Source organism: Sinohyriopsis cumingii, chromosome 5 (assembly GCF_028554795.1).
Source record: "Sinohyriopsis cumingii isolate HCF-2022 chromosome 5, ASM2855479v2, whole genome shotgun sequence".
NCBI classification, from domain to species: Eukaryota; Metazoa; Mollusca; class Bivalvia; order Unionida; family Unionidae; genus Sinohyriopsis; species Sinohyriopsis cumingii.
In genome coordinates, this window is record NC_142965.1 from 67,880,229 (window position 1) to 67,907,426 (window position 27,198).

At 34.6% G+C, this 27,198-nt stretch overlaps 1 protein-coding gene across 2 annotated transcripts in view; it reads left to right on the plus strand.

Annotated features, from left to right (window-relative positions):
• LOC149799360 (26S proteasome non-ATPase regulatory subunit 1-like) overlaps positions 1-11,726 on the plus strand; it is a 392,984-nt gene extending 381,258 nt beyond the window's left edge. The window contains exons 29-31 of one of the 2 annotated variants that reach the window (XM_089958686.1): positions 6,287-6,362; positions 6,971-7,063; positions 11,175-11,726. In XM_089958686.1, the coding sequence (XP_089814812.1) occupies positions 6,287-6,362; positions 6,971-7,041 (147 nt within the window). In that variant the 3' untranslated portion in view covers positions 7,042-7,063; positions 11,175-11,726. The remainder of the gene's footprint in view (positions 1-6,286; positions 6,363-6,970; positions 7,064-11,174) is intronic. The other variant, XM_089958687.1, reaches the window with a different exon arrangement.
• The last annotated feature ends 15,472 nt before the right edge of the window (positions 11,727-27,198 follow it).

The window sequence follows — 27,198 nt, forward strand, 5'->3', positions numbered from 1 at the left end:
CCCATGAGAAGCTACTGGCAAGCTTTCTCACATACCCACATTAGCCGAATCCGAGACTCGAACCCACGCAGACAGAGGTGAGATAGCAGTGATCCGTAATGGAGAGTGCTTTAGACCATTCGGCCACTCTAGGTCCCCACTAATATTCATAACTTTATAAATAACCCTCATGATATCAGATACAACTGCATTGTTATAGCCTTTAGGTTGTATCTATACATGTCAGATTATTATGGTGTGCTGTGCTTTGTTCACATGTGGCAATAAAGATAAGATCAGTTGAGAGCCGTCCACTGTCCTAACAAAGCCAACTGAGCTCTTTGATCTTTACAGCCGAGGCCAAGTCACGTTAAAGAGACAACAGTGTCAGCACTGAGCTTTTGGGTCCAGTACATACGTATGCAAATGGTATTGGTTGGCATGTATTCATTTTAGTACAGCAAAAATGAATATAGCAAGAGGAAACCACTCTTACTGCATTTGTTGGCATTTACTTTACTTGGAGTGATTAATTATGAATCGGATGCCAACAGACAAAAGTTGTGAGGTTTTTTTTGTTGTCATTAATTGATGATTATTGCTTGCAACCTGCCAAAAATATCTGCAAGAAAATGGACCTCTCAGCAGCAATCTTTAGTAAAATATTTTGAGTGTGACCTGGCAAAACTACAAATGAACTAAATTTGATGACACTATGCTTGTGTGCAGTGCAGTCTTTATAAGGATTGATCTAAATAGTATTTAAATTTATTTACAGTTAGAGCAATATTTTCTCATGGTAGTAAAGAATGTTACAAATGGTGAACTCTGTAAACCTTACTGAACTGCAAATAAGTATTTTTCATGCATTAAAACCATGATATGGGCTTATGTGCATATTAAAATAAAACATTTTTTACACTTTTTTAAAAGTAATTTTGAATTTTTGAAAGTTATTTGCATGTGCTGTGAACTGAAAATTGCACAATTTTTAAATTGCAACAGTTGTTATAAAAAAGTGCAGTGGCTAAGCTTTTACAGAAAATAATTTTATAAAGGAGAGCAGAGTGTTCATTTATTACCTAATGTTTTAGTATGATATTCGTGACGTTATTTATATCTTTATATTTCGAACATTACTGAAAATCGTAAGCATCCATTAATGGATGAAATCTTCAAATTGGACTTTTTTAAAGTTTTTTACAAGATGATCTCAGGTTGCTTTATAAAACTTCAGATTATTGAGATTATACCATTTTTTTTATATAATGTTGATATGCGTGATATAATAAATGGAAATAGCCCTTCAACTTTTTTGATAATTTTATTTTGTTCCAGATGTTTTTTTGCATTATTTTATTGGGGGGGGGGGCTTGTTATTATTGAATTTCTACTAAAGTTGATATTTTCTTAGACTTTGCAGAAAGATAAAATATATGTATTGTCAGCTTTATATGTTCATTGATCAAGTGTTAAAGCTAGTTCTTTAATAACAAAACAAAACTGGAACCCTGGGTGTCCAAATGGTCTTAGGCCATAAAATAAATATGTTTCTGGTCAGGCAGATATCCCTGTTTTTTTGTTGTTGACCCTAGCATGTTTTTTCCAGGTGTAAATTTTTTATATATAAAAATTTCCAGAAATTGATTTATGAATCTGATTGAGCAAGTTTAGCGTTGTACTTGAAGTGCTTAGTACATTATGGATATTTCTTATTATAACATATATATATATATATATATATATATATATATATATATATATATATATATATATATATATATATATATATATATATATATATATATATGTGAGTCTCGGATTCAGCCAATGTGGGCATGTGAAAAAGCTTGCCAGTAGCTTCTCGAGGGTCGGTGGTTCTTTTAGGGGATTTCCTGGGTTCTTCCTCCACCATTAATACTGGCCGCCATGTATAGCCTATCTTGTGCTGAAAAATGGCGTACAACAACAAAAACAACTCTCTCTCTCTCTCTCTCTCTCTCTCTCTCTCTCTCTCTCTCTCTCTCTATATATATATATATATATATATATATATATATATATATATATATATATATATATATATATATATAAAATTTATTTTTGGCCTAAGGCACTCGCCTTTTACAGATCACCGCCATCTCACTGCTCTCAGCTTGGGTTTTAGTCTTGGGCTCAGCCAATAGACTATGTGAGAAAGCTTCCCCATTTCCCATGGTTTGGTGGTTCTTCCTGAACAGGCTCTTCCTCCACTAGATGTACTGACCATAATGTATATAGCCTGTTATGTGCTATTTAAAAAAATGGCGTTAAAGCAATAAAACTGTGAAAGAAAACTGAAATAAAACTGATCCTAAGATCAAAAGATCACATAATGAATGAAGATCTTGATGCCTACACCTCTTCTCATTTCCAATATCTGTCTTGACAGGATTTTGTTAAAAAAGATTGCACATAATAACTGGATAATCAGACTGAGAAAGTGTGTACAGGTGCAAGATGTTTACTTGGCTGGAATTCGATGATGTACTGTTGACTATTAAAGAATCTTTTTTGGCAGCACAATAATTAGACATTTTTTATTTGCCCCCATCCATCTTCTAAGATAGAACAAGGTTCTGTACATGACAAACTCACTAATAAACAAACTTTCCCGCAAATTTAATTTGAATGTCCTACCTGAAGGGTATGGTTGTCCAAGCAATCTCGCATGACAAGCACACAGAATATTCCTACACATAATCAGTTACTTCTCAGATGTAACAAAATTCAGCTCATTGTTATTGTTTGACATTTTCCACAATAAAGGACTAATCATCTCAGATGAGAAACACAGTAAAGACTTAATACCCATGTCAGAAACAAAACTATTCAAGGCAGTATCAATGTAGTAGTTAAGTTAGAAAAATATTTAAAATCGGAAATGGGGCTGATTTTAGTGAAGAGTGAACCTAGTCCTTTGATAGATAGCATGCTGGGATTTTCAGTTTGATGTTGATCTGCGATCACATATAGCAGGCATTACTAATAATAGAAGAAAAAAGTTTTAAACAACCCTCGTCACAACAACTGCTGAACTGAATTTGACCAGTTATGATGGAAAGCATCCGATTTTCCAAATGATGCCAATCTGGCATCAGATAATGCTGCTAATAAAAAAAAGCATTTAAAAAACTTTTTAAAAGACTGCCAAACAGAATTAAACCAAACATTCTACTAAGCATCCTGGCATATAGGGCTGTCAACTTTGTACATTGATTACAACCCAACATTATACACAGTTTATCTAAAACATTGAACTGAAAAGAATTTGACCAACTTGGACACAAAGCATTCTGGTATTGGGTCCTTCCAATATTGGAAAAATGATGCTGGTGTGCCATCAGGTGTGGATGAAGATACAAAACTGTATAAAAAAAACTTGAGAAACATTAAAGTACATGTAATTGTTATTATAACATACATGTACTAAGTTAACAGAATTGGAATAAATTTCAGTAGAAATCATCCTACGGTCCCAGATTTATTGACCAGTTGCCCTTACATTTGGCTTTTAGGTATATGTTAATTAAGTTAGCTATCCCAGACACTTTTTTCTTCATTGTAGTTTTAAGTTTGAGTAATTTCAATTGTACAGTGGCACCTGTTTTAGTAATACAGAATGCCCCATCCCAACCTCATTTTGGAGCTACAGAAATCTTTTTAAACTTCATAAATCATCCAGTATTGTCAGCAAGGTTGGCAGGCATAATATGTATTGATTTAACAGAAAAAAAACATGTACGTGTATGCATTGCAGACATGACCAGAGTACTGCAAGGTCAAGGGAAACCACTCTCAATAGCCTGTATTTTTGTCATTACAGGGTTGTCTCCTTGTTAACACTGCTTGTACAGAAACAGCATAGTCTGGCTAGGTTAAAACTGATGCCTAGACCTGTTGATATATCATGATTCCTTGTTGCCTTGGTTCTCTTTCTTCTCTGCCATTTGTATGACCATCAGCACTCTTCATATCCACCTTCTTACAAAAAAGCCAATATATGTTGGTGTTTGCATCTTTCGATCCTTTTTTCATCCCCGTCACACTTTCCTCAGTCTGTGATATTAATGTCATTTGGGCTGAAGGGATATGATTTGTATACTTGTAGATCATTACAAAATGGTTTCTTACACACCAAATTGACATCATCTCTTCAAAGTCAAGGTTGTGGCTTAATTTTCTGTTTTCCACTACACTGTCCTTTGTGTACCAAGATACCTAAGATAAAGGAATGAAACTTGGTATTCTTGTCGAACATCATTAAAAGGTGTGTTGTGTACCATATTGGAGGTCAGTATTTGAAGTTTACAATTACAGTTCATTTCCTGCTTATAGGATTTGAGTTATATGAGGTAAAGTTGTTGCTCTAGGGTTTAATGCCGTTTTTCAGCACAGTATAGGCTATACATGGCAGCCAGTATAACTGGTGGAAGAAGAACCCTGGAAAACCCAGGGAAGAACCACCGACCCACGAGAAGCTACTGGCAGGCTTTCCCATGTACCCATGCTAGCCGAGCCTTGGACTCGAACCCACGCAGACAGAGGTGAGATGGCAGTGATCCATAATGGTGAGCACTTTAGACCACTCTGCCACTCGGAGTAAAGAGATGAAACTTGGGATATTCCTATACATGACTAGAGGTATCATTAAAGTCAAGGTCACAAGTATTTGTGGTTTAGGTCACCTTATCCAATTTGCTCAGTAACTTGAGAGCTGATATAGATGCAACTTCACATGCTTACTGGATAATTTGTGGAATTCTACAGCAGAGGTCATGAGGGTCAAGGTCACAGATCAGTATTTTGAGGTTTCTTGTGTTTCTGATTTATATCTTGAGAACTGTTTGAGGTAGGATGATCATGGATCATGTCACAGTAGACATGTGGGATGACCTGGTATCTGTTCACTGTTGCCCTTCCATTCATGATCTGTCTTTCATCTGTCATATTAGCTCGAAATTGTTATTGCTTCTCCACTTAAATTACTTAAATTTATCATGAAACTTTATTCACGCATTCGTCCCAGAGTATAATTGGTCCTAAATGAAAATGAGACCCTTCAGACATCTATCCTGATTTCCACTGTGTCCATCTGGAAAATCTTGTTATTGAAACACCTTCTGAATGGATGGTCAATGACACAGGTTTTCACCAGAAAACTTCTCATGATGTCTAGTTGATCATAAGCGAAAATAGTGTCATTTTTAAATACAGTATGGCCAGCATAACAGCCATCTTGTAAGACTTGTTATTGGTACTCATTCTGATTTGATGGTCATCATGACATGTGATTTTCACCAAAGACCTTTTGTTATGTCTAGTTGGTTCTGAATGAAAATGGTGCTGGTCAATGTCAGCCATCTTGAAACTCTTATCACAACTCCTTTTGAAGAGATCATAAAATACCCATCACTATTTGTCATTGGTTTTGAATGAAAATGAAGTCAATATAAACATATTATAGCAGCTTCTTCTCTAAACCAACATTTTAACAGTCATCCTGACAGTGTTTATATGGCTGCATGTCCTAAACAGATGGTCTTATCACAGTGGGGTTTTTCATGGCAACACTTATCGCAACAGGTACCTGGTTTTGAATGAAAATGGTGCACATCTGACCTCCAGACGTTTGACCTCCAGTATGGTCCCACAGTAGCCATCTTGTAGATCTTGTTATCACTACTCTTCAATGAATATTGACATTGATACAGAGGTATCGCTAAAATGCTTCTTGCAATGCTTATTTGATTCCATATGGAAATGGTACAGATGCACATTTGTGAAGGAGTTTTGATAACCAGACCTAACTGAAGTTGGAGTCAAGTCATAGACCATTACTTGTATTCATGACTTGTAAATATGCAAGTGAATTTTGACCAGACATTCCAGTAAGCAAGTTGATAGCACTCCTAGATTTTGTTCTTAATTCTATTATTTCCAGCCATTGACAGGATTGTGAGATAAACTTGGCTTTTGCATAATAGTAATAGACAATAAAATCCATAACATTTGAAAGCCATGGGAATAACTATGTCACCAATGAGTGTTGTGATATATGAATGTGTCAGGAAATGCTTGTTCACAGTAAATCACAGTTAATTGCATTGATCATGCTAAATGATAAGTATATGAAAATTGATCATTTGATGTTTCAGGCAAGCAGAGTCAGGATTTTGATGGCTCCATGAATCTCATTTTAATTGTTGGCAGATTTTGATTGGTCAAAATTATATCATTTTCTGTTTTCATTGTATTGTAATTACAGATAAGTAATGGCGGACTGATCATGCTGAGAGATGTTAAGCCAGATGAGAAAGAAGAAATAGTAGAACCAGTTGCTGGTGAGTTGTGAGCATGCAGAGGGATCCTAAACAATCTTTCTCATTAACCATCTATGACAGATGTTAACGTAACAATGACTTTGACATCCATGTTTGTGTACATCCATATAGCTTTATGTCTGTTCAGACTCTAGAGTAAGGTCAATGTTAAGGTTTTTACCTTCTAACTAAATCAAAAGTTGGCTTGACAATAAAGGGTTCTTTTCTTTACAGTAAAATTTACCTGCTAACTAAATCAAAAGTTGGCTTGACAATAAAGGGTTCTTTTATTTACAGTAAAAAATTGGAATAATTTTTCATCCCTCCTAATTTTACATGTTTATATGGGTACTTTTAAATTTGTACAACACGTTATACATGAATATGATAAAGACCACACAGTTTTAGAGTGAGGGGAGACAACTGATTTATAACACTGCAAGCACATGCAGGTTTTTTTTTTCAGTACATTTTTGTAATTGGATAAGCTGCCTAATTTAGCTGATTCATTTTTATGCCAGTCAAATCATCATCCCTTACTGAACACTTTCCACTTGGTAAAAAAATTCTTTGGGATTTTATAGCAGTTTTTTGTTTCTTATTTTATCTCTCCTACCCCTTTGTTTCAGCAGGTGGGCCTAAGATAGAAGAGGAGGAAGAACCAGAGCCCCCAGAGCCATTTGAGTGGACTGAAGACTGAGTCTAAAGTTCACCACAATAATGTAAGACAATAGTTACACCTTTAAATAGAAGTAAGCTATTGCACTATCCCTTGCATTGGCTTTCAAACACAGAAAAAAAAGCATTGACATATATACACCCTCATTGAATGTAAAAATCATTGTTTCTTCCTGGGTCCAAGCCAATGGTATGGAGTGGATTTCATTGCACTAGCCACTTTGGGGAGGGGTTGAGAAGCTATCTTTGTACATGTAAATTTTAATTATACATTATTAATTAAGTTTTGTGTTTAGCTGAAGTTATCCTGTATAAATAATGTTATGTCTTGAATCATGAAACTTCATTGACAGAAGTATCTTGATGAATACTACGACCTCATCGCAAATGTAGGTCACTGACTTGTATTTCATGCTTCACCAACATCAGTTATATTTTGTGGTTTCATGTTTATTTATCGAACTATACTGACCTTGATATTATCAAACTAGGTTAGTGCATGCATCTGTTATTGCTCCATACTTACAACTGAAGGTCATGGTGACCTACATTTTACAGTCTTTGGTTAAGTTTTCGCTCATAACCAGATAGATTATTATCACCCTGTATACTTAGTTATAAAGGATTCATGAAACATGGTGGAGGGGATAGACCTTGATGTGTATTACTACCTCATCGCAAAAGTAGGTCACAGTAGCCCATATATCATGCTTCATTGACTTAAGTTCTGTCTCAGATACTACTGATGCCAGAATGTTCAAACTAGATGATTGCACGCATCTCCAAGTTCCATACCCTTACAAGAAAAGAGGATCATTGTGGCCTACATTTCACATTTTACTTTGATTCAATTTAATGATATTATTGTTCATGCTTTAATCATTATATAATCTGATTGTGTGCATCCTTTAAAGCTATACCTTTAACAAACAGGTCATTGTGACTTACAATTTACTGACTTGTGTTTGCATTAACTCATCAATACATATATTTTGAGCATGCTGTGAATAGACCATCTTATCTAGAATCATGAAACTTGATTTTTGATGAGCAGTACTCCCTCATTTTACTAGTAGGTCATTGTGGCCAATATTTGATACTGAATTTGGTTAAAATTTCTGTTTAATGTTTATTTCTCAGGCACTATTCATGCCAGAATCATAAAAGTAATAATGATATGTGTATCTGTTGTGTCAACACCCCATACCTGTCAACTTTTACAGGTTACCTATAATTTGTACGTTTTGTTTTTACCATTTTCATCAGTGTATGGCCGTACAACTGTTTTGTATGATTTTTGGTTTTTTAAATTTACGTTGTTTTTAACAAAATGTAACACATTTTCTGTTTTTATCTTTTTATTTTTTTTAAATAAGGGAGTCTATGTCATTTTTTAAATTTAATATTGAGCACTATCCAGAATCATTTTTAGCTATGCATAAGCAAGGTGGGATAACTCTAATATGCTTTGGAAAATTAACATTATGCCTGTAGATCAAAACATGTCTTTTTTTGTACCATACCCTGTGTAAAAGTGATAATGTCTTGCACAGAATTATTGGTTTTCATGTCAAGCAAAACCCTTAATCTTGCATATCTGGCATTATTTTAATTTTAGCACGCTTTTTAAGTTGAATCAAGGCACAACAAAATATTTAAATTGCATTTTATCCTTTTATTCTGCCAAATACATGCTCGACACCAACATTTTTTGAAAGATTAATGATTTAAACATTTGGAAAGTGCTAGCTGAAATTAAATTTTGAATTAAGTGGGTCATATTTTTAATCCAAACAGGAAGATGCCTTGCCAGCATGACGGAAGTAGTACAGATACTTCATGGCTCAAAAATATGTTACACAACAAATCTGTATCAACTTTTTGAACAAAACCGGCACACCAAATAGTGAATTCATAACTTTTCAAACACAAGATACACAATTTTTATAATAACTGATCACCAGCTTACGAGGTATAAACTTGTGGACTGCTACTTTGGCGATTTTTCTTTTTTTTAGATTTCAATTTTTGGACAGCTCCTGGCATAATATCATAGGGTTTATGGGGGAAAAATATAAATGCATAATAAAGAGACCATGATAAATCCAAAGAAGTTAGTATTACACCCTTCAAAATACCTTGCACATAGTTGTTTTTTTTTACTAGTAGAGACACTTTCATTTTTGATTTGCTCCACACCTGGATCATGAAGCGCTTAAAGATGAGTTTTAGGATTATTGCATGCTGCCTGATGAGCGTGTGCTTGTATTAACAGAGGATGACCAGAAAAGGAGCTTTTGTAGCTACTGGCTGGATATTATCAGAGATGTAAATAATTATGTAAATGTGTGTAAAATTAGTTATGTGTGGCATTTGTTGTTATAAAACTGTTCATCTTATATAATGTAGGAATACATCTTTTCGTGCAAGGTTTGTTTTTTGGGGTTTTTTTTGGTCTTTGTAAGGGCTTTTTTGGTCTGGCATACAGGTTTTCATCTCAAGGGGTTGACAGGTATCAACCCTTATACAGAGGAGGTGCATCATGGCTTGTATTTGATCTTTTGATAGTCTTGGTAAAGTCTTTGCATTTAGCTCAAGGCCCCATGAGTGTTTTGGCCTGTTATATCCTAAGATAAAAGATTGCTTAATAAACATTAGTTATAAAAGGGGCCAATATTACATTAGTCTGAATTTATTTTCTGCCTGACAGAGTGATTACTGGAGACTAGTAAAAAGATATGTGAGTTACATAATCATTTATTATAGTCTAGATTCATATGCATCAATATCAAAGTTAGACATTTAGCAGATGCAGCATCTAACTGGCTGGATAACTAATATCAACCTTTGCTTGTATCTTGGAGGGATTTGTCATTCGGTTTGTTTTGAGCAATAGTTTGTATTTCTAATAATAGGTACCATTTATCTCTTTTTTTGGTGTGGCTGTTTGATTGGCCTTTGAATAGCAAGCCAAATTGTTTCAAGAGACATAACTACAGTTTTAATCCTAAGGAAAATGATGATACTCATCTAGTTACCTCCCTTGATATTGTAGAATGTGTCAAATACAAAATGATTATACTAGGTAGTTGCAGAGAAATTTCTATTAATTGGGGGGGGGTTGGTTGTAAAAACAATTATACTGAGCGAAAAAAAGAAGAAATGATTTGAATATTTATATCAGTCATTGGCAACTTCTTCCATGGAGTGGACCAAATTAGTGATTTTCAAAGCTATTCCCTATGATGTAAAGAAGTGGTTATGTGCCAGATCCAGTCACAGGTCTTATTTAAATTCAGGTTACATATTTTAACAGGGATATTTGTATTTGCTTATGATCAGAACACTGAAAGTGATCATCAGTATTTTAGATTATGTCCATCCCAATAATCCTGCATAATGTACCATCCTGCTTAATATACTATCCTGCATAATGTACCATCCATTTTTGTCAATACTTCAATTTGATTTCCTACCATGGCAGGTGTAGGGCATTTAGTATTACATATGCAGGTCTGTTTGCAAGATGTTTATACCTACTTGCTTTGCATCGCTGTATTTCTGATTCTGGGAGGTGGCAAGTGTTTTATAGGATTTATTGTTTGCTGCAGAATATGTTACGTGTCATTCATCCAAAAGAACACCTGACATTTTTGTGACATTTTATTCATCCAAAAGAACACCTGACATTTGTGACATTTTATTCATCCAAAAGAACACCTGATATTTATGTGACATTTTGTTCATCCAAAAGAACACCTGACATTTATGTGACATTTTATTCATCCAAAAGAACACCTGACATTTATGTGATATTTTATTCATCCAAAAGAACACCTAAGATTGGTCACATTTCATTCATCCAAATGCACACCCAAGATTTATGTTGCATTTCGTTCATACAAAAGAATACATAAGATGTATGCGGCTCAAAAATGTGCATCAGTTGATAATATTCTTTATTTCGTTTCTGCATTCCAGAATTCTTTTTTAAAAAAGCTGTGTTATGTTTTAGGTCTTTAATTTCTAATAAGTCTAAAATGTTTATAATTGATCCATCGCTATCTCTCTGTTCTCTTACTCTGTTCAGCTACCCATGTCTCTTACTCTCCCTTCTCTTGTCACTTACAGAAGATTTCATTCTTTATATTACAGATTCTAAAGAGGGAAGATAAGACAGAACTAACAAAGGAAAACAATAGTGTATTGGACAGATATTTTATTAAATATATCTGATGGAAGAAAGGGTTGAAGAAGCAGAAAAAAAACAGATGGTGCTTAAAACAGTTCTAATTTAACATTGTCTTCTTCCTTTTTTCTGGAGCTGATTGAAAGAGATAGCTGAACAGTATTAAATAACTGTGGACATTTTCAATTTTAACAAATTCTTTCAATTTGTTTCATCTTTTTTGTTATTACTATAGTCATCTGTCAGTTACTAAATACATCAAACAGTAAGAGCACATATGCATGTGTGGTAGCTAAATGAAAGCATTAGGCATTTGTTGTGTTCAGTATTTGCTTCCCTGGCATGAATTGTTTCTTGTGCACAGCAAATGCTTCCCAGATATTTTATTTTAATAGCTAATGACATAAATGACAAATCAAAGGAGATTCACCTGACTGCAGACAAATTTCAAGCATTGGACATAATCTTAGTTGCAGTAAATTATGATATTTCAGTAATAAAGTCTGTGCTTAAAGATACCTTCGGTTTGTTTTCTTTCTTCACCTGTATATGTTATTAGTTAAAGTCTCTCTCAAGGAAGCTCAGTTCCCAGAATCTTGCCCTGAACATCGGGCTCAATTCCCAGCAGATAGCCCTGGACATGAGGCTCAGTTCCCAGAATCTTGCCCTGAACATCGGGCTCAATTCCCAGCAGATAGCCCTGGACATGAGGCTCAGTTCCCATAATCTTTCCCTGAGCATTGAGATTATTAGTTCTAGTAGGTAGCCCTGGGCATGAGGATCAGTTCCCATGATCTTGCCCTGAGCATTGAGATTAGTTCTAGCAGGTAGCCCTGGGCATGAGGATCAGTTCCCAGTATCTTGCCCGGAGCATTGGGATTAGTTCCTAGCAGGTAGCCCTGGGCATGAGGATCAGTTCCCAGAATCTTGCCCGGAGCATTGGGATTAGTTCCTAGCAGGTAGCCCTGGGTATCAGGATCAGTTCCCAGAATCTTGCCTGGAGCATTGGGATAATTCCTAGCAGGTAGCCCTGGGCATGAGGATCAGTTCCAAGCAGATAATCATGGACATCAAGATCAGTTCTCAGCAGCTAGCCCTGGCCATTGGGATCAGCTGTCTGCAGCTGTTCGTGAGAATTGGGATCAGCTCCCAGTAGATAGCCATGGGCATTAGGAGCTGTTCCCAGTAGCATACCCAAAGCACTTAATTGCAGATAGTCCTGACAATTATGATCCCATCAGATAGCTATGGACATCATTTTCCTTTTATAGCAGATAGCCCTGGGCAGCATGATCACTTCCCAGCAGATAGCCTTTGACATCTAGGCTTGTTTCTTAAGTGTGGGGGTTTGGTAGGGTTGGGTTGGAGTGCTCCCAATATATTATTTAAATTACTATGGAGGTCCCACCCAGGCTCGATGTTGTATTAAGTGAAATTAATGATATAGAGAGGTAAATCTCAAAGCCCCCAGTCAGCAATGCCAACAGTTAAATTATTGAGAACACAAATGCGAAATTCAAAGGAATAACAATTTAATACAATTCAATATTCAAATGATAATAATTTCCCAATCACTCTTCTCCCTCTCAACCATGTGATAGCCAATTGCATCCTGTGATTTATAGTGTGAGATCGCTTTTTCACCTGTCCTTGTTTTCTACTCATCTGTATCTCTCCTGTACTGCCAATTCCTTCTCCTTGACTGCTCTTCTTCAATTTCTCCTCCTCGACTCTCCTTGACTCTACTCTTCGATTCACAATAGACTTTTCCACTAGTATCTATTCTGTCTCTCTCTCCCTCCTAGAGACTCTGGACTAACCACACCGGAAGTCAGTCCCCTAAAAGCTTCCTGTGAAAACACAAGGAAGTTATCATATTTCCTGAGCCGTCTTGTCTCACACTAAACCAACAATCATCAGATAAAGGCTATTACATTCCTCGGTCACGCATTCGTGCACATCGAAATACCCATACGCTCTTGTATGGTAAACAACGTCGTAATAAAAGCACGGTATCAACTACTTGATCATACAGGCATCAATAATTGCGTCAAATCCGTGTGTGTGTGTGTGCATATATATATATATATATATATATATATATATATATATATATATATATATATATATATATATATATATATATATATATATATATATATATATAATCTCCGTATACTGAACAATAGCAGAGTAATCAGACGCATCTCTGTACATTACACTCCAACAAGTGTACACAAATATTCAAATATCCATATTAACTAATTTTACACACTGCAACCATTTTCCAAAGTTACAATTCAATTCAACAGTAGAAAAATCTAGAAGATCACATTAATAAATGCACTAGTTTACTACGAATTAACCAAATAGCAAATTACAATAATAATTCTAACTACGAGCTAGCAATCTACATAATTCTTTACATAATCGTAGCTCATTTCTCAAATACGCATGTAAATTAAATACTACAAAGGTAATTCTACGTACTAACGATTCTAGTAATGAAGTATACATACTGCTCATAATTACAATGCCGTAAATTCTGCAACAATCGAGCAAATAACTCGCTGACCTTTATGTCTTTCCTTAGAATTTCCTAAGTTTTCTCGCCAATTCATGAGTGGCTTCCGGGAGTTATTGTTACCACTTCTCAGCACGATGTTTCACAATGATATGGGGTTTCTAGTCTACCGTATTCAGTTAAATTCGGGTTGAAATGGTGACCACACCCTATCTCAATTCCGATTGGATATCGATTCTACGCTGTTCTATTCAACTTAGCAGACAATGCTCCGGCCGTCTGTCAGCGTGGTGAGATTGACGACGCCAATAAGGGTCCTTTGTTCTTGAACAAAGCTTTCAACGTCCACATGTGATTTTTGACACCAATAGTAACAATTCCGAACAGGACCACTTTAGCCACGCGGTCTAACATATACACATGTTTCTAACCAATTCCTTTGTTCTTGATTTACGTAATCGCGGCCAGGCAACACGACATTAAGAATCTGCCAGATTATACTGAGGGCACAACAATAGAAGCTTAAAGTGAAAGACCCGCCTAGCTGACTTTGGATTATTAACCCGATTAACTAAATGCCAGGCCAGCCTGTGTCAGCTACTTCCCAATTTAATTATAATGGCTAGGTCAGAGGATAATGTACTGAACACCCTTGGGGGATCCAAGAAAATTCCAGTTTTTGTGTTTGGTTTCTGCAGCACTGCTTTATCAGGGACTGTTAAATTTCAGCTATTGTGTGAGCTTTAAATTGATGAGACCTTAAATAAGTTGGATTTCCATTATTCACCAATCTTTGTTTTCCAACACAAGTGTCTTTGTTTAAAGCCCTCTTAAGATGATTGTAGCAAATGGGGACCTTTTATGATTTTACATATTGCCAATAGCTCCTTTAATTTAATATTCAAAGGTTGACAAATTCATTTACCCCTCTAAGGGCTAAAAGAATTATGCTGTGAACACCATGAAATATTTGAAACAGGAGGTAGCCAGAGACAGAAAAAAATGGTATTTAAAATCTAAGGCCAGAGGAAGGTCTAACAGGACTATACTGCCTCAAAATGTTTAAGTAGTCCTTTGTCGAGTAATGCCCTGGAAACCCAAATAAGGAATACAGTTTTGTTTGTTGATTTTAATGGCACTTACTTTTGAACTTTAGCAAAGCTTTTGACAAGGTAACATTTTATTATTAGTATAACATTATTATGGAAATTGGGGCAAAACATTTAACTGGATACCATCTTTTCTATTTAAAAAAAAACAAACATTATTAAGTAATGGAGAAACCTCAGTATGTGAGTTATAACAAGGGTCCCCAGGGCCCTGTTCTGAAACTCATTAATTTTGTCTATATCAATGACTTTGACTGACACGACAAATCTAATGTTATTTGCGGATGACACAGCCAGATATTTTATTATGCCTGGAAGAAATCAGTCACAGACCCCGTAATATTTTCAGGGAGAATTGGAAAATTAATACAAAAATAGTACATGAAATTCAACCATTCTCAATGCTTCATTCATTGTGTTTATCGATAAAATTTGATAAAATATGACATGTGCTAAATACATGGGTGTCCACATCTCAGATAACCTTGCCTTGAAGAAATAAGTAAGAGAACGAGCATTTAATGTAGGGGAGGGTCTGGGAGTATATTTAGAGCAGTAATGTTTCGTTTTCTTTTACCTGAACATAATTTCGTTTTCTTCAACTAATAAATGTTACAGGTCATTTATTTTTGTAAATATAAATCAAGAAAATATTTTCAAGCCATCTCGGAACAGGACATTTTTTCTTCAAAGCAAAATCCCTATGTAATGGTCCAAATTTTGTAAATAATTTTAATTCGAGTCAGTACGATAATGGTCAGACAGATATGTCAGTGTAAGGTCTTATAGCAGAAAATGACAGTTGAGACAAATCAAAGCATAATTTTCAGGAAATCTTGGGCCATTTGAAACAGGTGTCATAGAATGATATTTTCCAGAAGTTAATAATAAAGGAAGACTAGAGACGATTGTTTTGACTTCAGTGGGAGTGTTACAATTGATTGGTGGTTGGAGAAAGTAATCCTGATTGGCTAAGCTGAATGAGGGGGTGTATGTTCCCAGACAGAATTCAAGGTTTTCATTAAATCTCCCTCATGAAATTAGACAGTCTATGTCTCTGAGGCAAGCCAGAATTGTGCTCCAACAAATAACAAGTATTTCTCGTTAGATTATCCAAGGGATATATGTCGGAAAGTTGAAGAAACAAAAGCAATAGATTCATCTGCATACTAAGAGTGAGTCTCAGTAAAGCACAAGGTAAAGCTCCATACCGGTACTGCCCAGTGAAAAGAGTCCATTCTGCAACTGACACAATTAATGACCCAAAGAGGCTATAGGAAGAGATAAAGAGAGAGAGAGAGAAGGAAAATAAATACAGCAGCACTGACCCATCACCATCAGTGATTTGGAAAAGACTGGAAGCAGTCAGGTGATGCTGACCTGCCGGCAATTTGAGTTCGATACGTTACTTGATCATATTATGAAATTTGCGTATTGGTATAACAACGACTAATTGAATTTCACATAAATTTTGTAACTATTTATAAGAGAAAGCGAATAATATACATGCTATGTTAAATTTCTTTTATTTTAATGTAATTGACTAAATTTTTATAATTTATATAAGGTGTGGACTCGTTGATCTGGGCAATGACGCGGTGGTCAATCATCTCCTAGATCGTGGTAACTAAAATCGCAAAGAGTGGGGTTTACATCATTCCCCACCTTCTGAAACCCAGCCACACTGACCCTCACACCACCTCAAATTATAATGCTGAGAGAAAAAAAACATATAACGTAAACCTTTAAGACAAGTAAATGTTGCACTTTAGATCTGATAAATAATCACTATTTTTTTGCAATATATTCACTTAGTTCTGGTTATACTCTCTGGAGTGTAATCATACATAGATATATGACTATACAGAGAGCAAAAATCAATAATTGTCACTGACATAATTTAGTTACGTAAGCTCAGTCACTAGAGCATTTGGAAATTTTGTTTCAACTCAGTTCACTACCGGTCTAGTGTGCATTGTAGTGATCATCTCCAGTGTTTGTTTAACTTAATCTTGATACCTGGCTAGTGTACATTATAGTTTCTTTACCAGCTATTGACTTTAAATTATACGGATAATTTGGGTTACATCTTTTATAAAGATATAAATAATTGTATTTTATTCGCTTCACTGTATTGCTCTGAAACATACATCTTCTGATGTGAATAATACATCACTCCATGCATAAATCATCGGGTGCCATCTAAGTTGTGAGAACGTGTAGAATGCTATGATTTGTTTATTCTTTAGGAAAGCAAACTGCCTCTGTGCACTGCTGCTTAGATTTGATTGATTTTCACAAATCTTGCGACATCAAATTTTAAGTTCAAAATGAAATATATTATAGCAATAATTTTGTGGCATCCTGTAGATTACTGAGATATTTCAGATTCTGCATCTCGCGTCTAATGCTCCTCCAAACATGCCATAGGATCCCACAGACCCATTGGTTAAGAACCTTTGGCCCCTCACACTAAGTCAAACTGTATCATCCTTCAAACCAATTTCACTATTGACAGCATTATTCAGGTTACACAAAATCCTAAAGTTCAACGACTCCCGTAACAGCTGAAAATTCAACGACTGAGCTTTATAAAGCACAAGACACGTTAAAGTGCAGATACAATTATATATAGTATGCGCACTTTAATTGACTTTATCATGCATCAAAATATCTTCATAAGAAGGACTGTACAAGATTATTATTATTATTATTAGTAGTAGTAGTACTAGTAGCAGTAGTAGTAATAGTATTATTATTATTATTATTATTATTATTGTAACCACGTTCATACATGAATCTGTCTCTGATAAGAATAATTTCACTTGATTATTAGAACTCAAATAATACTCCTTATTTAATGTGTACTACATATAATTGAATTCACCGTAAAATGAATAAACTTGGAACAGTGTACATTCTATTCAACAAAATGGCGTTATGTGACATAGATCTGACTTTCTAGTAAATTTCGAATAAATTCCAAATGATTCAATATATTAAATAATTTCATCACGTGAAATGGATAGCAAGGAAGAATAAATGTTTAGTTTTCACATACCTCTACATCTGACAATTGCTTCTGTAAAGTGAACTGCCTCCTAACAAGACATATATGTATTGTGACGATACAGAGAGAGTTTGTGCTGCACATACTCTGACCGTGGTTACATATATGGCCAAAGAACAATGCTTCTATGCGACATAAACTATAATGATTTCATTTTCTTTTCTGTTAAACAGTGGTGTCATAGGTAGAATAACAAATATTCAAGTATAAATGAAAATTGTAAATTTTCACAATCTTCAGAGAGAATAACAAATATTCAAGTATAAATACAAATTGTAAATCTTCACAATCTTCAGATGAGCTGTGGTAATACCCTTGTTCTCTCCACTTTCAGGTTCTTTGCATACAGTTCGACTCTAGATTGATTGTTTATTAAGAAAATCCTGTATGTGTGTAAACGCTTATCTTTGCCAACTTTACAAAGTTAGGCTTGTTTCTCATTTATCAGCTTGATTTATTGCCATAAAGGGCAACTTTTACAATGTAAGGTAAAATAGAGGACAGATCAATGCTCGCCCTCGACACTGATCTAGTCAGGGTGATTAAATTGTTATAAGTATTATGACCATTTAAAATGTCCTTGTACTAACTGGATTATTTTTTATATATTTTTTATTTTCATTTTTTTTTTGTTTCAGCATGAAGCTGGTTTGTTTAAAATCATGTCCTATGAAATTAAATTTAATTACGGAGTTTATATATTGTGGCAGGGGGAAAGGCGTGCATCGTCGTGTCATTGATCTGACACACATGTTATGCAATAAAGTCAGAAAGTTATTATCACTGGAAGTGCAATTGATAAAACATTTTAAGAATGTATCTTCTCATTCTAGCAGATCAGAAACTAAACGCGTTTCATTGAAATAAAAGGTTAAATAACGTTTAATTGCATCGCTCATCCAGACTCCATTCCAATGAATGAGTTCTGAAGGGACTTGGCACCATAATGCATAGGAGCATCCCCCTCTGGACACTATGTAATAGGAAGATGTCATGATTACGACCGGTCTTTTCGAGTCAGAGATTGTATGTGGCTTGTAACTTTGCAAGTAATTGTTATAAAGTTGAAAACCGAATAAACGAAATGATGTGAACGAGTTATTTGCCTTGATAATTGACATCCACATTGATGAGTAAACTAGAATAGTGTTTTATTTCTGAGCAATACGAAAGAACACAGATAGAAAAATAAACAAAACAGAAGCATCCTTTGACTTGGCAAGAAAACAAAAACAAGAATTTGTACATTTTAGACACAGCCTGAGATATAATTTTCAAGGCTTTGCGAGGAGTATGGATGAATCCCAAAAAGGCCATTCACAACACTTTGTAATTCCAAAGATTAATTTTAAAAAATTGAAGTTGCATCTATTCGTAAATTAGTAAATTGAAAATCATCTAAAATTAAATGTAATAGAGTTCAACACCCGAGATGTACGTTTTATTAGGCTGTGAAGACTCGAATAAACCAATTTAAGCATAAACGTATATTTAATTCACCTGGTAAAGAGGCAAATGAAAATATTTATAAAATGAAATAAAAAGACTTCCCTTAAATTAAGTGATTCTTAATTGTTCCTTCAGCAAATACTTTTTCATCAATTGCAAAATCCAAAGTTGACATTCTGTAGTAAAGGACTTCAGAGTTGATAAAAGCAGTAATTACATGAGAAGTTTTGTACATTTATTGCGTGTGATAAGATAAAAGCAGTAATAAGATGCGATTTTTTGTACATTTATTGCGTGTGATAAGTGAAGTTCAGCGCATGCATATCTACATGAAATTTCATATTACAAGTCACAAGAGAAGGAAAAGAATGCTACTGGTATGAGAAAATTCTTCCATAAATACATTTCTATTAAATTCAAGGAATGTCTCTCTATACCCTTCACTAATGTGCCTTCGTCATAATTAAACTGTTGGACGATTGTCCACACAAGAGATATAACAGTCTTTGGCTTGGACACCACTGAGAATCTGACATCAATGTAACAGTTTTCTTTATGTAATTGGATATCTTTGGTTATGATTGGGTTTAGCGAAGACACTGAACGCATGTTTGTGAATGTGATACTTATTTATATTGTAATTGAAAGATGAATGAATCTGACACCAAACTGGTGCGCATATAAATTTATAATGGTGGTGAATATCTATCTACAGCCAAGGAACTGGAGATGGTCGGGTTTCTCAATTCAGACTCAGCGTATGCAGCAATGTCGCAGGGTAACTCAGTATTTGTAAATAACCGTGGCTAAAAACAAACAACCCTCGCACAGAACTGTACGCGGCAACAAAACTCGAAGACAATTTCGTTCGTATATTATTCATAAACATTTTGCTACACACAATTCCGTGACACTCTATCAAGATTGGTGGAATCAATAACGTGAAAATGCAAACTGTAACAATCAAACTGAGAACACAAGTGACCCTAAAGCTCTAGGGCAACAACTATCGTTAAACAGCAGTAGTCAACTCCTATGCAACTTTGGGACGGTAAAAACGGGATGTTTACAATGGTACCCTCTTCCATGAAGCCATGCTCCGACTCGCCTCCTACTGAACTGCCATGGCAAGCTACGAAAGCATCAGCTTCTGGCCATTGTTTAATCTTCGACACTAATATATCAATTATATTGTGAGAGAGAAAGAAAAAAAACACAACACTTTCGCTGTCAAAGGGACATTTTTCGTATCTGTTGGGATAAGACGGCCGAACTGACTAGGCACCAGTTTATCAAAGCCAATCGAGTTGAAAGATAAATACTTTTCCGTTTTGCATGCATGCCGCTGCAAAATTCAAATCAAGGATAACAATAGTCTATTCGTTTGGTTGCCAGACAGAGACAAAGACCAAAATTTCCTCCAATCGATCTGGAGCTACTTGTAAAGCAAGTGAAACAGTATTTAATAAAATGCCAACGAAAGGAATTTAGGCGGATTGAGGGAATGCTTTCTCATGGGATTCATCTAGACCATAATTCTAAATCTTAATACATACGATTTATAGGTTTGTATAGCAATGACATCAAAATAAAATTGAACAAACAAAGGAGATTGCAATGGCGAGCCGCTGACAGATGTGAGCTGCTGATCTGAGACCCATATACAAAACCTTATCAAAGTATATCTCTCTATTCCATATATAACCAAGCACTAAAGTATCTCCAGGATCGATTGGAATCTGCCTGTATGCATATTTTAAATCTTTTCAAAGAGTAAACAGCATCTTCACTTATGGTCTACTCAGCTGTCAACTCCGGGATAAATTATACTTTCTTTATCTCTCACTATAAATATTTATTTATGCTATCGTTAGCAGCATTATCCTTGGGAAAACTAAGATCCAAAACAAGGATTATATATTGATAATCATTTTGGGAACATTACTGTTAAAAGAGATATGATAAAAAAAGATAAATTATGCTTGAAAAGGCCTAAATAAAATTGTTGGATTTATCTATCAGAATACATTGAGACATTTATGCTGGTAATTTGTTTGCTCATTTTTTATTTCAACAAAACAGTGGTTTGAAATCTGGTTTGGCTTCTGAGATGTATCCGACATAGTCTACAGAAAAACTAAATTCTATAACTTATCAAGTTGTATAGGTATGATATTCAGAAAGCATAAATTTAAACAAAATCTTTGTTGGTATCTAAAAGAATCGTGCAAAACTAAAACATTTAAAGAACAGATGCAGGAATTCTATTTTCGGTTGAAATATAATGAGATAGTTCATTGTTTCTGGAGTAGAATTCATGGCTGTTTGAAGATTTAATGTCCGATCTGCTATCATTTAATGCAGTTTGCATCTGATAATGGGTATATTTTAGGCTGTTTGGACAAAAATGGCATAACATCATCTGCTAGGAGGAATAATGGCTATTATATGTCACATTTGCGGACATGCTGAAATGCGCTGAATTTTACGCATGTGAGGTTTCTCATGTTCAGATATTTTGAAGAAACATTTGTCCGGTTGGAAAGAGAAAATTCAGATTTGTTCTTCCCTTGAAACATAGCCATAATTTTACTTCCTATATTGATTCTTTGCCACTTTGAAACCTCTCTTCCTTAATTCTTCTTTTCGATTACATGTCATGATCCGGGCATTTCTGTCTCACACACAGATACAAGATACAGTACGATAAGTAGAAAGCAGATAATTGACAAAGGCAAACAGAGATAATAGCGAGACCATCTATTAAACTTCACCTTGTGGATCTGCATGATCACGGAATAACAGGATTTTTAAATTAGCTTTTTCAATGTATGTTTGTTAGTGTCTTTCAACACTGGATTGCTAAGGTTATCATAAAATGAAGAGTGCTAGTATTTTCAAAAGCTGCTTTGGCATTACGAAAAACTTGTTGTGATTCGTAAATAGTCACATCAAAGAGCAACCAAACTTTTATCGTTGTTTGTTTGTCATAAACGGTGACGAGTACTCGCTATATAACTATTTATGAAATATTTATGAAGGATGATCATTACGAGGGGAGTTCAATAATTTCTCTCACAGATGAGGTACAATGAATTTGCAGCAGTGCCGATGAAATATTAAAATTGAATAAATGCTATTTGAAGACCCATTTGTCTGAAAGAGGACACTATTTTTTGCAAGAGTTGTGCAAGATGGCCATTCAAGTTTTAAAATATTTTAAAGACGATTAGAATGAAATTTTCAACAAAATCTATATGCTAGTGAAACGGAAAGTGTATGATGCTTCATTTAACAGTTGAGGACGAGTTTCAAACATTGTATCCATAAAATAATTGGACGACATAAAACGGTTACTGCAAATCTCAGTGTACAACACCGGAATAAAACTAAGCTAATCGTATTGACGGGACAATATTGTCTTGTTTTGCATAATGAAATTATTCCCTTAAAACAATTTGCAAATGCTTGCTGGAAAATTGTAGAAGCAAAATATAAATTATTAACAATAAACAAAACCATGGATATTTAAGCAGATCATAGGCTTGAAACATAAAGTTCAATATATTGCCAAGAAAATGGGTATAGTATCTTGCCAGCTTATTTCTTTAACGAGTCTGAACATAACAAAAAAGATAGAATAGTTGATGGATTAAAACCTTTAACTAGAATAGTTGATGACTTAAAACCTCTAAATAGAATAGACGATGACTTAAAACCTCTAAAGAGAAAATTGAGACTTGAAACCTCTAAATAGAATAATTTAAGACTTAAAACCTCTAAATAGAATAAACAATGATTTTAAACCTCTAAATATAATAGTTGATGGCTTAAAACTTCTAAACAGAATAGTTGATGACTGAAAACCTCTGAATAGAATCGATGACTTAAAACCTTTTAAGATAATAGTTAATAACTTAAAATAGTTAACTTAATAACTTAAAACCCCTAAATATAATAGTTTATGACTTTAAACATCTATATAGTTGATTACTTAAAACCTCTACATAGAATAGTTGATAACTTACAACCTCTACATAGAATAGTTGATTACTTAAAACCTGTACATAGAATAGTTGATTACTTAAAACCTGTACATAGAATAGTTAATGACTTAAAACCTCTACATAGAATAGTTGATTACTTAAAACCTATACATAGAATAGTTGATTACTTAAAACCTCTACAAAAAATAGTTGATGACTTAGTTGATTACTTAAAACCTCTATATAGAATAGTTGATTACTGAAAACCTCTACGTAGAATAGTTAATGACTTAAAACCTCTACATAGAATAATTGATTACTTAAAACCTCTACAAAAAATAGTTGAAGACTTAAAACCTGTGACGTTCTGTCGTATTGGGGTGGGGTTCTCCCAATATAATTTAATTAAATTAAATTGAAAGTTCCACCCTGGCTCGTTAGGTTAGAAAGTTAAATTAGTGATGATGTAGATTTACAGCTCTGAGCCCCCAGTCAGCAATGCCGACGGTTAAATTATAGAGAACACGAAGATGAAATTCAACCAATAAAAATTTAATAAATGTGATAATTTAAAAACGATAACTTCCAATCACTCGTCTTTCCCTCGACCAAGTGACAGCCTAATTCATCCCGTGATTTACAGTGTGAGTTCGATTTTCCCCCTGTCCTTGCATCTACTCATCTATTTCTTCCCGCTGATTCTTCCTTCTTTCCGTTCCTCTAACTCCTTCTTTGTCTCTGTTTCCTCTCTACTATCTCCTCCATCTTCGCTCCCACACTTCAACTTGTCCTGAGTTCTCTCCTTTCTTCTCTTTTCCTCCGTCTCTCTATCTGAGACTACGGGACCAAACTATAACTGGTCTGTCCCTCAAAGCTTCCTGTGAAAAACCACAAGGCGTTAACAAATGTTTTATCGAACCTCACCTCACACTATAACGACAATTAACCATCAGATAGCTGTCACTGTTTCGGCCACGCATGCATACACATCGAAATTCCCACACACTTCTTGCAGGGTAAACAATGGCGTAATAACACAGTATCAGCGAATTGTTATACAGACATCAATACATTGCGTCACGTCAGTATATACACATATATATTTAATCTCATCGTACTACAATCTGACAAAATCAGACGCATGTCTGTACATTACAAATATTCAACAATGGCAAAATCTATAATCATATGAACATATGTGTTAGTCTACTATAAAATACCCACATAGTAAATTACAATATTAACTCTTACTACGGCTAGCAAGCTATATAATTCTTTACAAATATCAACTCATTTCTTCAAAATATGCAAACATATTAACAAAACAAAGTAATTCTTCGTACTACGATTCTAGTAATAATAAAGTATACATACGACCTACAATTAAAATGCAGTCGCATTCCACAAAGACCGAACAAATATCTACTGACCTTTTGAAGCTTTCTGTACTTAGACCTTCCCGCTCTAAGATTTTCCCGCCAATAACGAATGGCTATTCGGAGTTACGCTAACCTCTTCTCTGGGTAATTTCTCTCAGCGAACTAACTCTTGCCGGAAAACGCAGGGATAACATTCTACCCAAATCAAAGTCTCCCCCCATCTCGATTCTGATTGGGTGGCGCTGTGCCCCTGTCCAATCGTCTTAGCGGCCAGTTCAACCTGTCTGTCTGTTTGCAGGGGAAAGAAGTTAGGACACTCCCACTTCTTCATGCAATTTCTTTTGATCTGGGAACATTTCGACACCTAGGTGATAACTGGCTATCGGGCGCCTCGCAACTCCGATGTCCGGTTTTTCGATTCTAGCCACAACAGTCTTACGTAACGGATTAGTGCTAGCCTTCGGCAATGTTCGACATCAAACAATGACCCGTCAGAATTACATTGATTATACATGTTTCAAACTGGGCTACTCTGGGTCGGGGTAAACATGACAAAACCTCTACATAGAATAGTTGATAACTTACAACCTTTCAATGGTATGTTTGGTATAGTGATTATAGGGAATAACAACAACATCCATGTCAACTGTACAAATGCAAGTAAGTCAGGGCACAGATGGATGTTGCAGGATTTTTACAAAATAGTTGACGTACTCATGAAAATGAAATAGAGTGACACAATGGGAATCGTGGGAATATTGTTATCTATATTTAATTTGTATTTTGGGATAGACCGTTGTCCATAATTGAGCGTAGGAGTTTGGGCCTACATGATTAATGTCTTTTTCATAAACAACAAATTACTTATGTAACATTTATGTTCATGATTGTAGATTATATATTAAAATAATTATCACTTGTATGTAAACATGTTTTTGTGGTGTTAGACCTTGGAAGTTTCTAGAAGGGATCTTTATTATTTCGATTTGAAAATGTCCTCATTCCGGTTCTGTTACTGTGTCTTGTTTATATATATATATATATATATATATATATATATATATATATATATATATATATATATATATATATATATATATATATATATATATATATATATATATATATATATATATATATATATAAGGGAGACGTAATCAGAAATAAGTTATTCACACCATAATATCAGTCTTTAGAGAAATCAATTTTAGTTGTGTTACAGTTAATATTTGAGAGGATTTATTTATTTAAATTATTCTTTGGAATGACAATGTGCTTATTAAAAATTTAGAACTAAAGTACGATTTGGGGATTATTATGAATCCATTTAGAGGCATTTTCGATTATATAATTGTGATACAACAAGGCTGTGAGCACATCACTAGTATTCCAGGCTACTGGTACATGAGCACTTTCAAGATTAAAATTCATTCGGAAAATCGCTGGAATTCATTCGGAAGTTTGTATACTTTTTGAATTTGTGATAAAACCTTTAGAACTATTTGGGATTTAATTCATAATACTGTACGTTCGTTTTTAGTTTTCCTTTTGTATTATCGGGAAAGAAATTATTTGTTGAATTTTACTTAACTTGCTGTTTTTCGCTCTTTTCAGTAACTTACTTTAAGACCATAGAGTTGTAACAATACGTAAAGGGTATGTGGTGGTTTGATTAAAGACCGCTATCGTAGAATAAAGCGTATGTCAAGAATGGTGTCATTTCTCATAAATAAACGCTGGAATAGAAAGTGCTCCTGGAAGAATTGTCAAAACCGATTTAGCCCTCCCTATAAATTATACCAAAGATTATATAATAAAGTAGATAACACAATAGACCTGGTACATAGAGAGAGTTGTGAATTTAAAACAATGCCATCATGAGTTTGAACTTTAGCATTTTCTATGTTATGATTTCAAAAGTATCTGAAACCATTATCGAGCTGCGAAGAACTTTATATATAATTGACGGTATAACAACAGCTAACAACGTCCAATCAAGATATCAAATTCATGCAAAATGAATATAATCATACACAACGACTTGGTATTGCATCAAAATGTTCTACAAGTATTTGGAAAAAGACAAGGAAAGATATTTAGACGAAATTTGGCCAATGAATGCTGCTAAACCATATGCACAAAAGAAGATATAAACCATTTTCATTCCATGTCATACTTTGTCAAAGTGCATCACTGACGATCAAATCAAGAAATCGGATTAGTAAACTGTAAGCACAGAGGTCCAGCGCATAATGAGTCAAATTTGAAATACATACATCCAAATGATATACCATTAATTATCCGTAATTTGTCGGTCTATAATTCTCATCTTTTCGACAAAACGTTGTTGAAAGATTACTCATATCAAAACAAATATCCATGAATAATATATTTACTTTAGTAAGGTTCTCATCTTCGATACAGTTACAAGGATGGTTAAAAAATGTTGAAAATAGGACAAGATTACTAAATT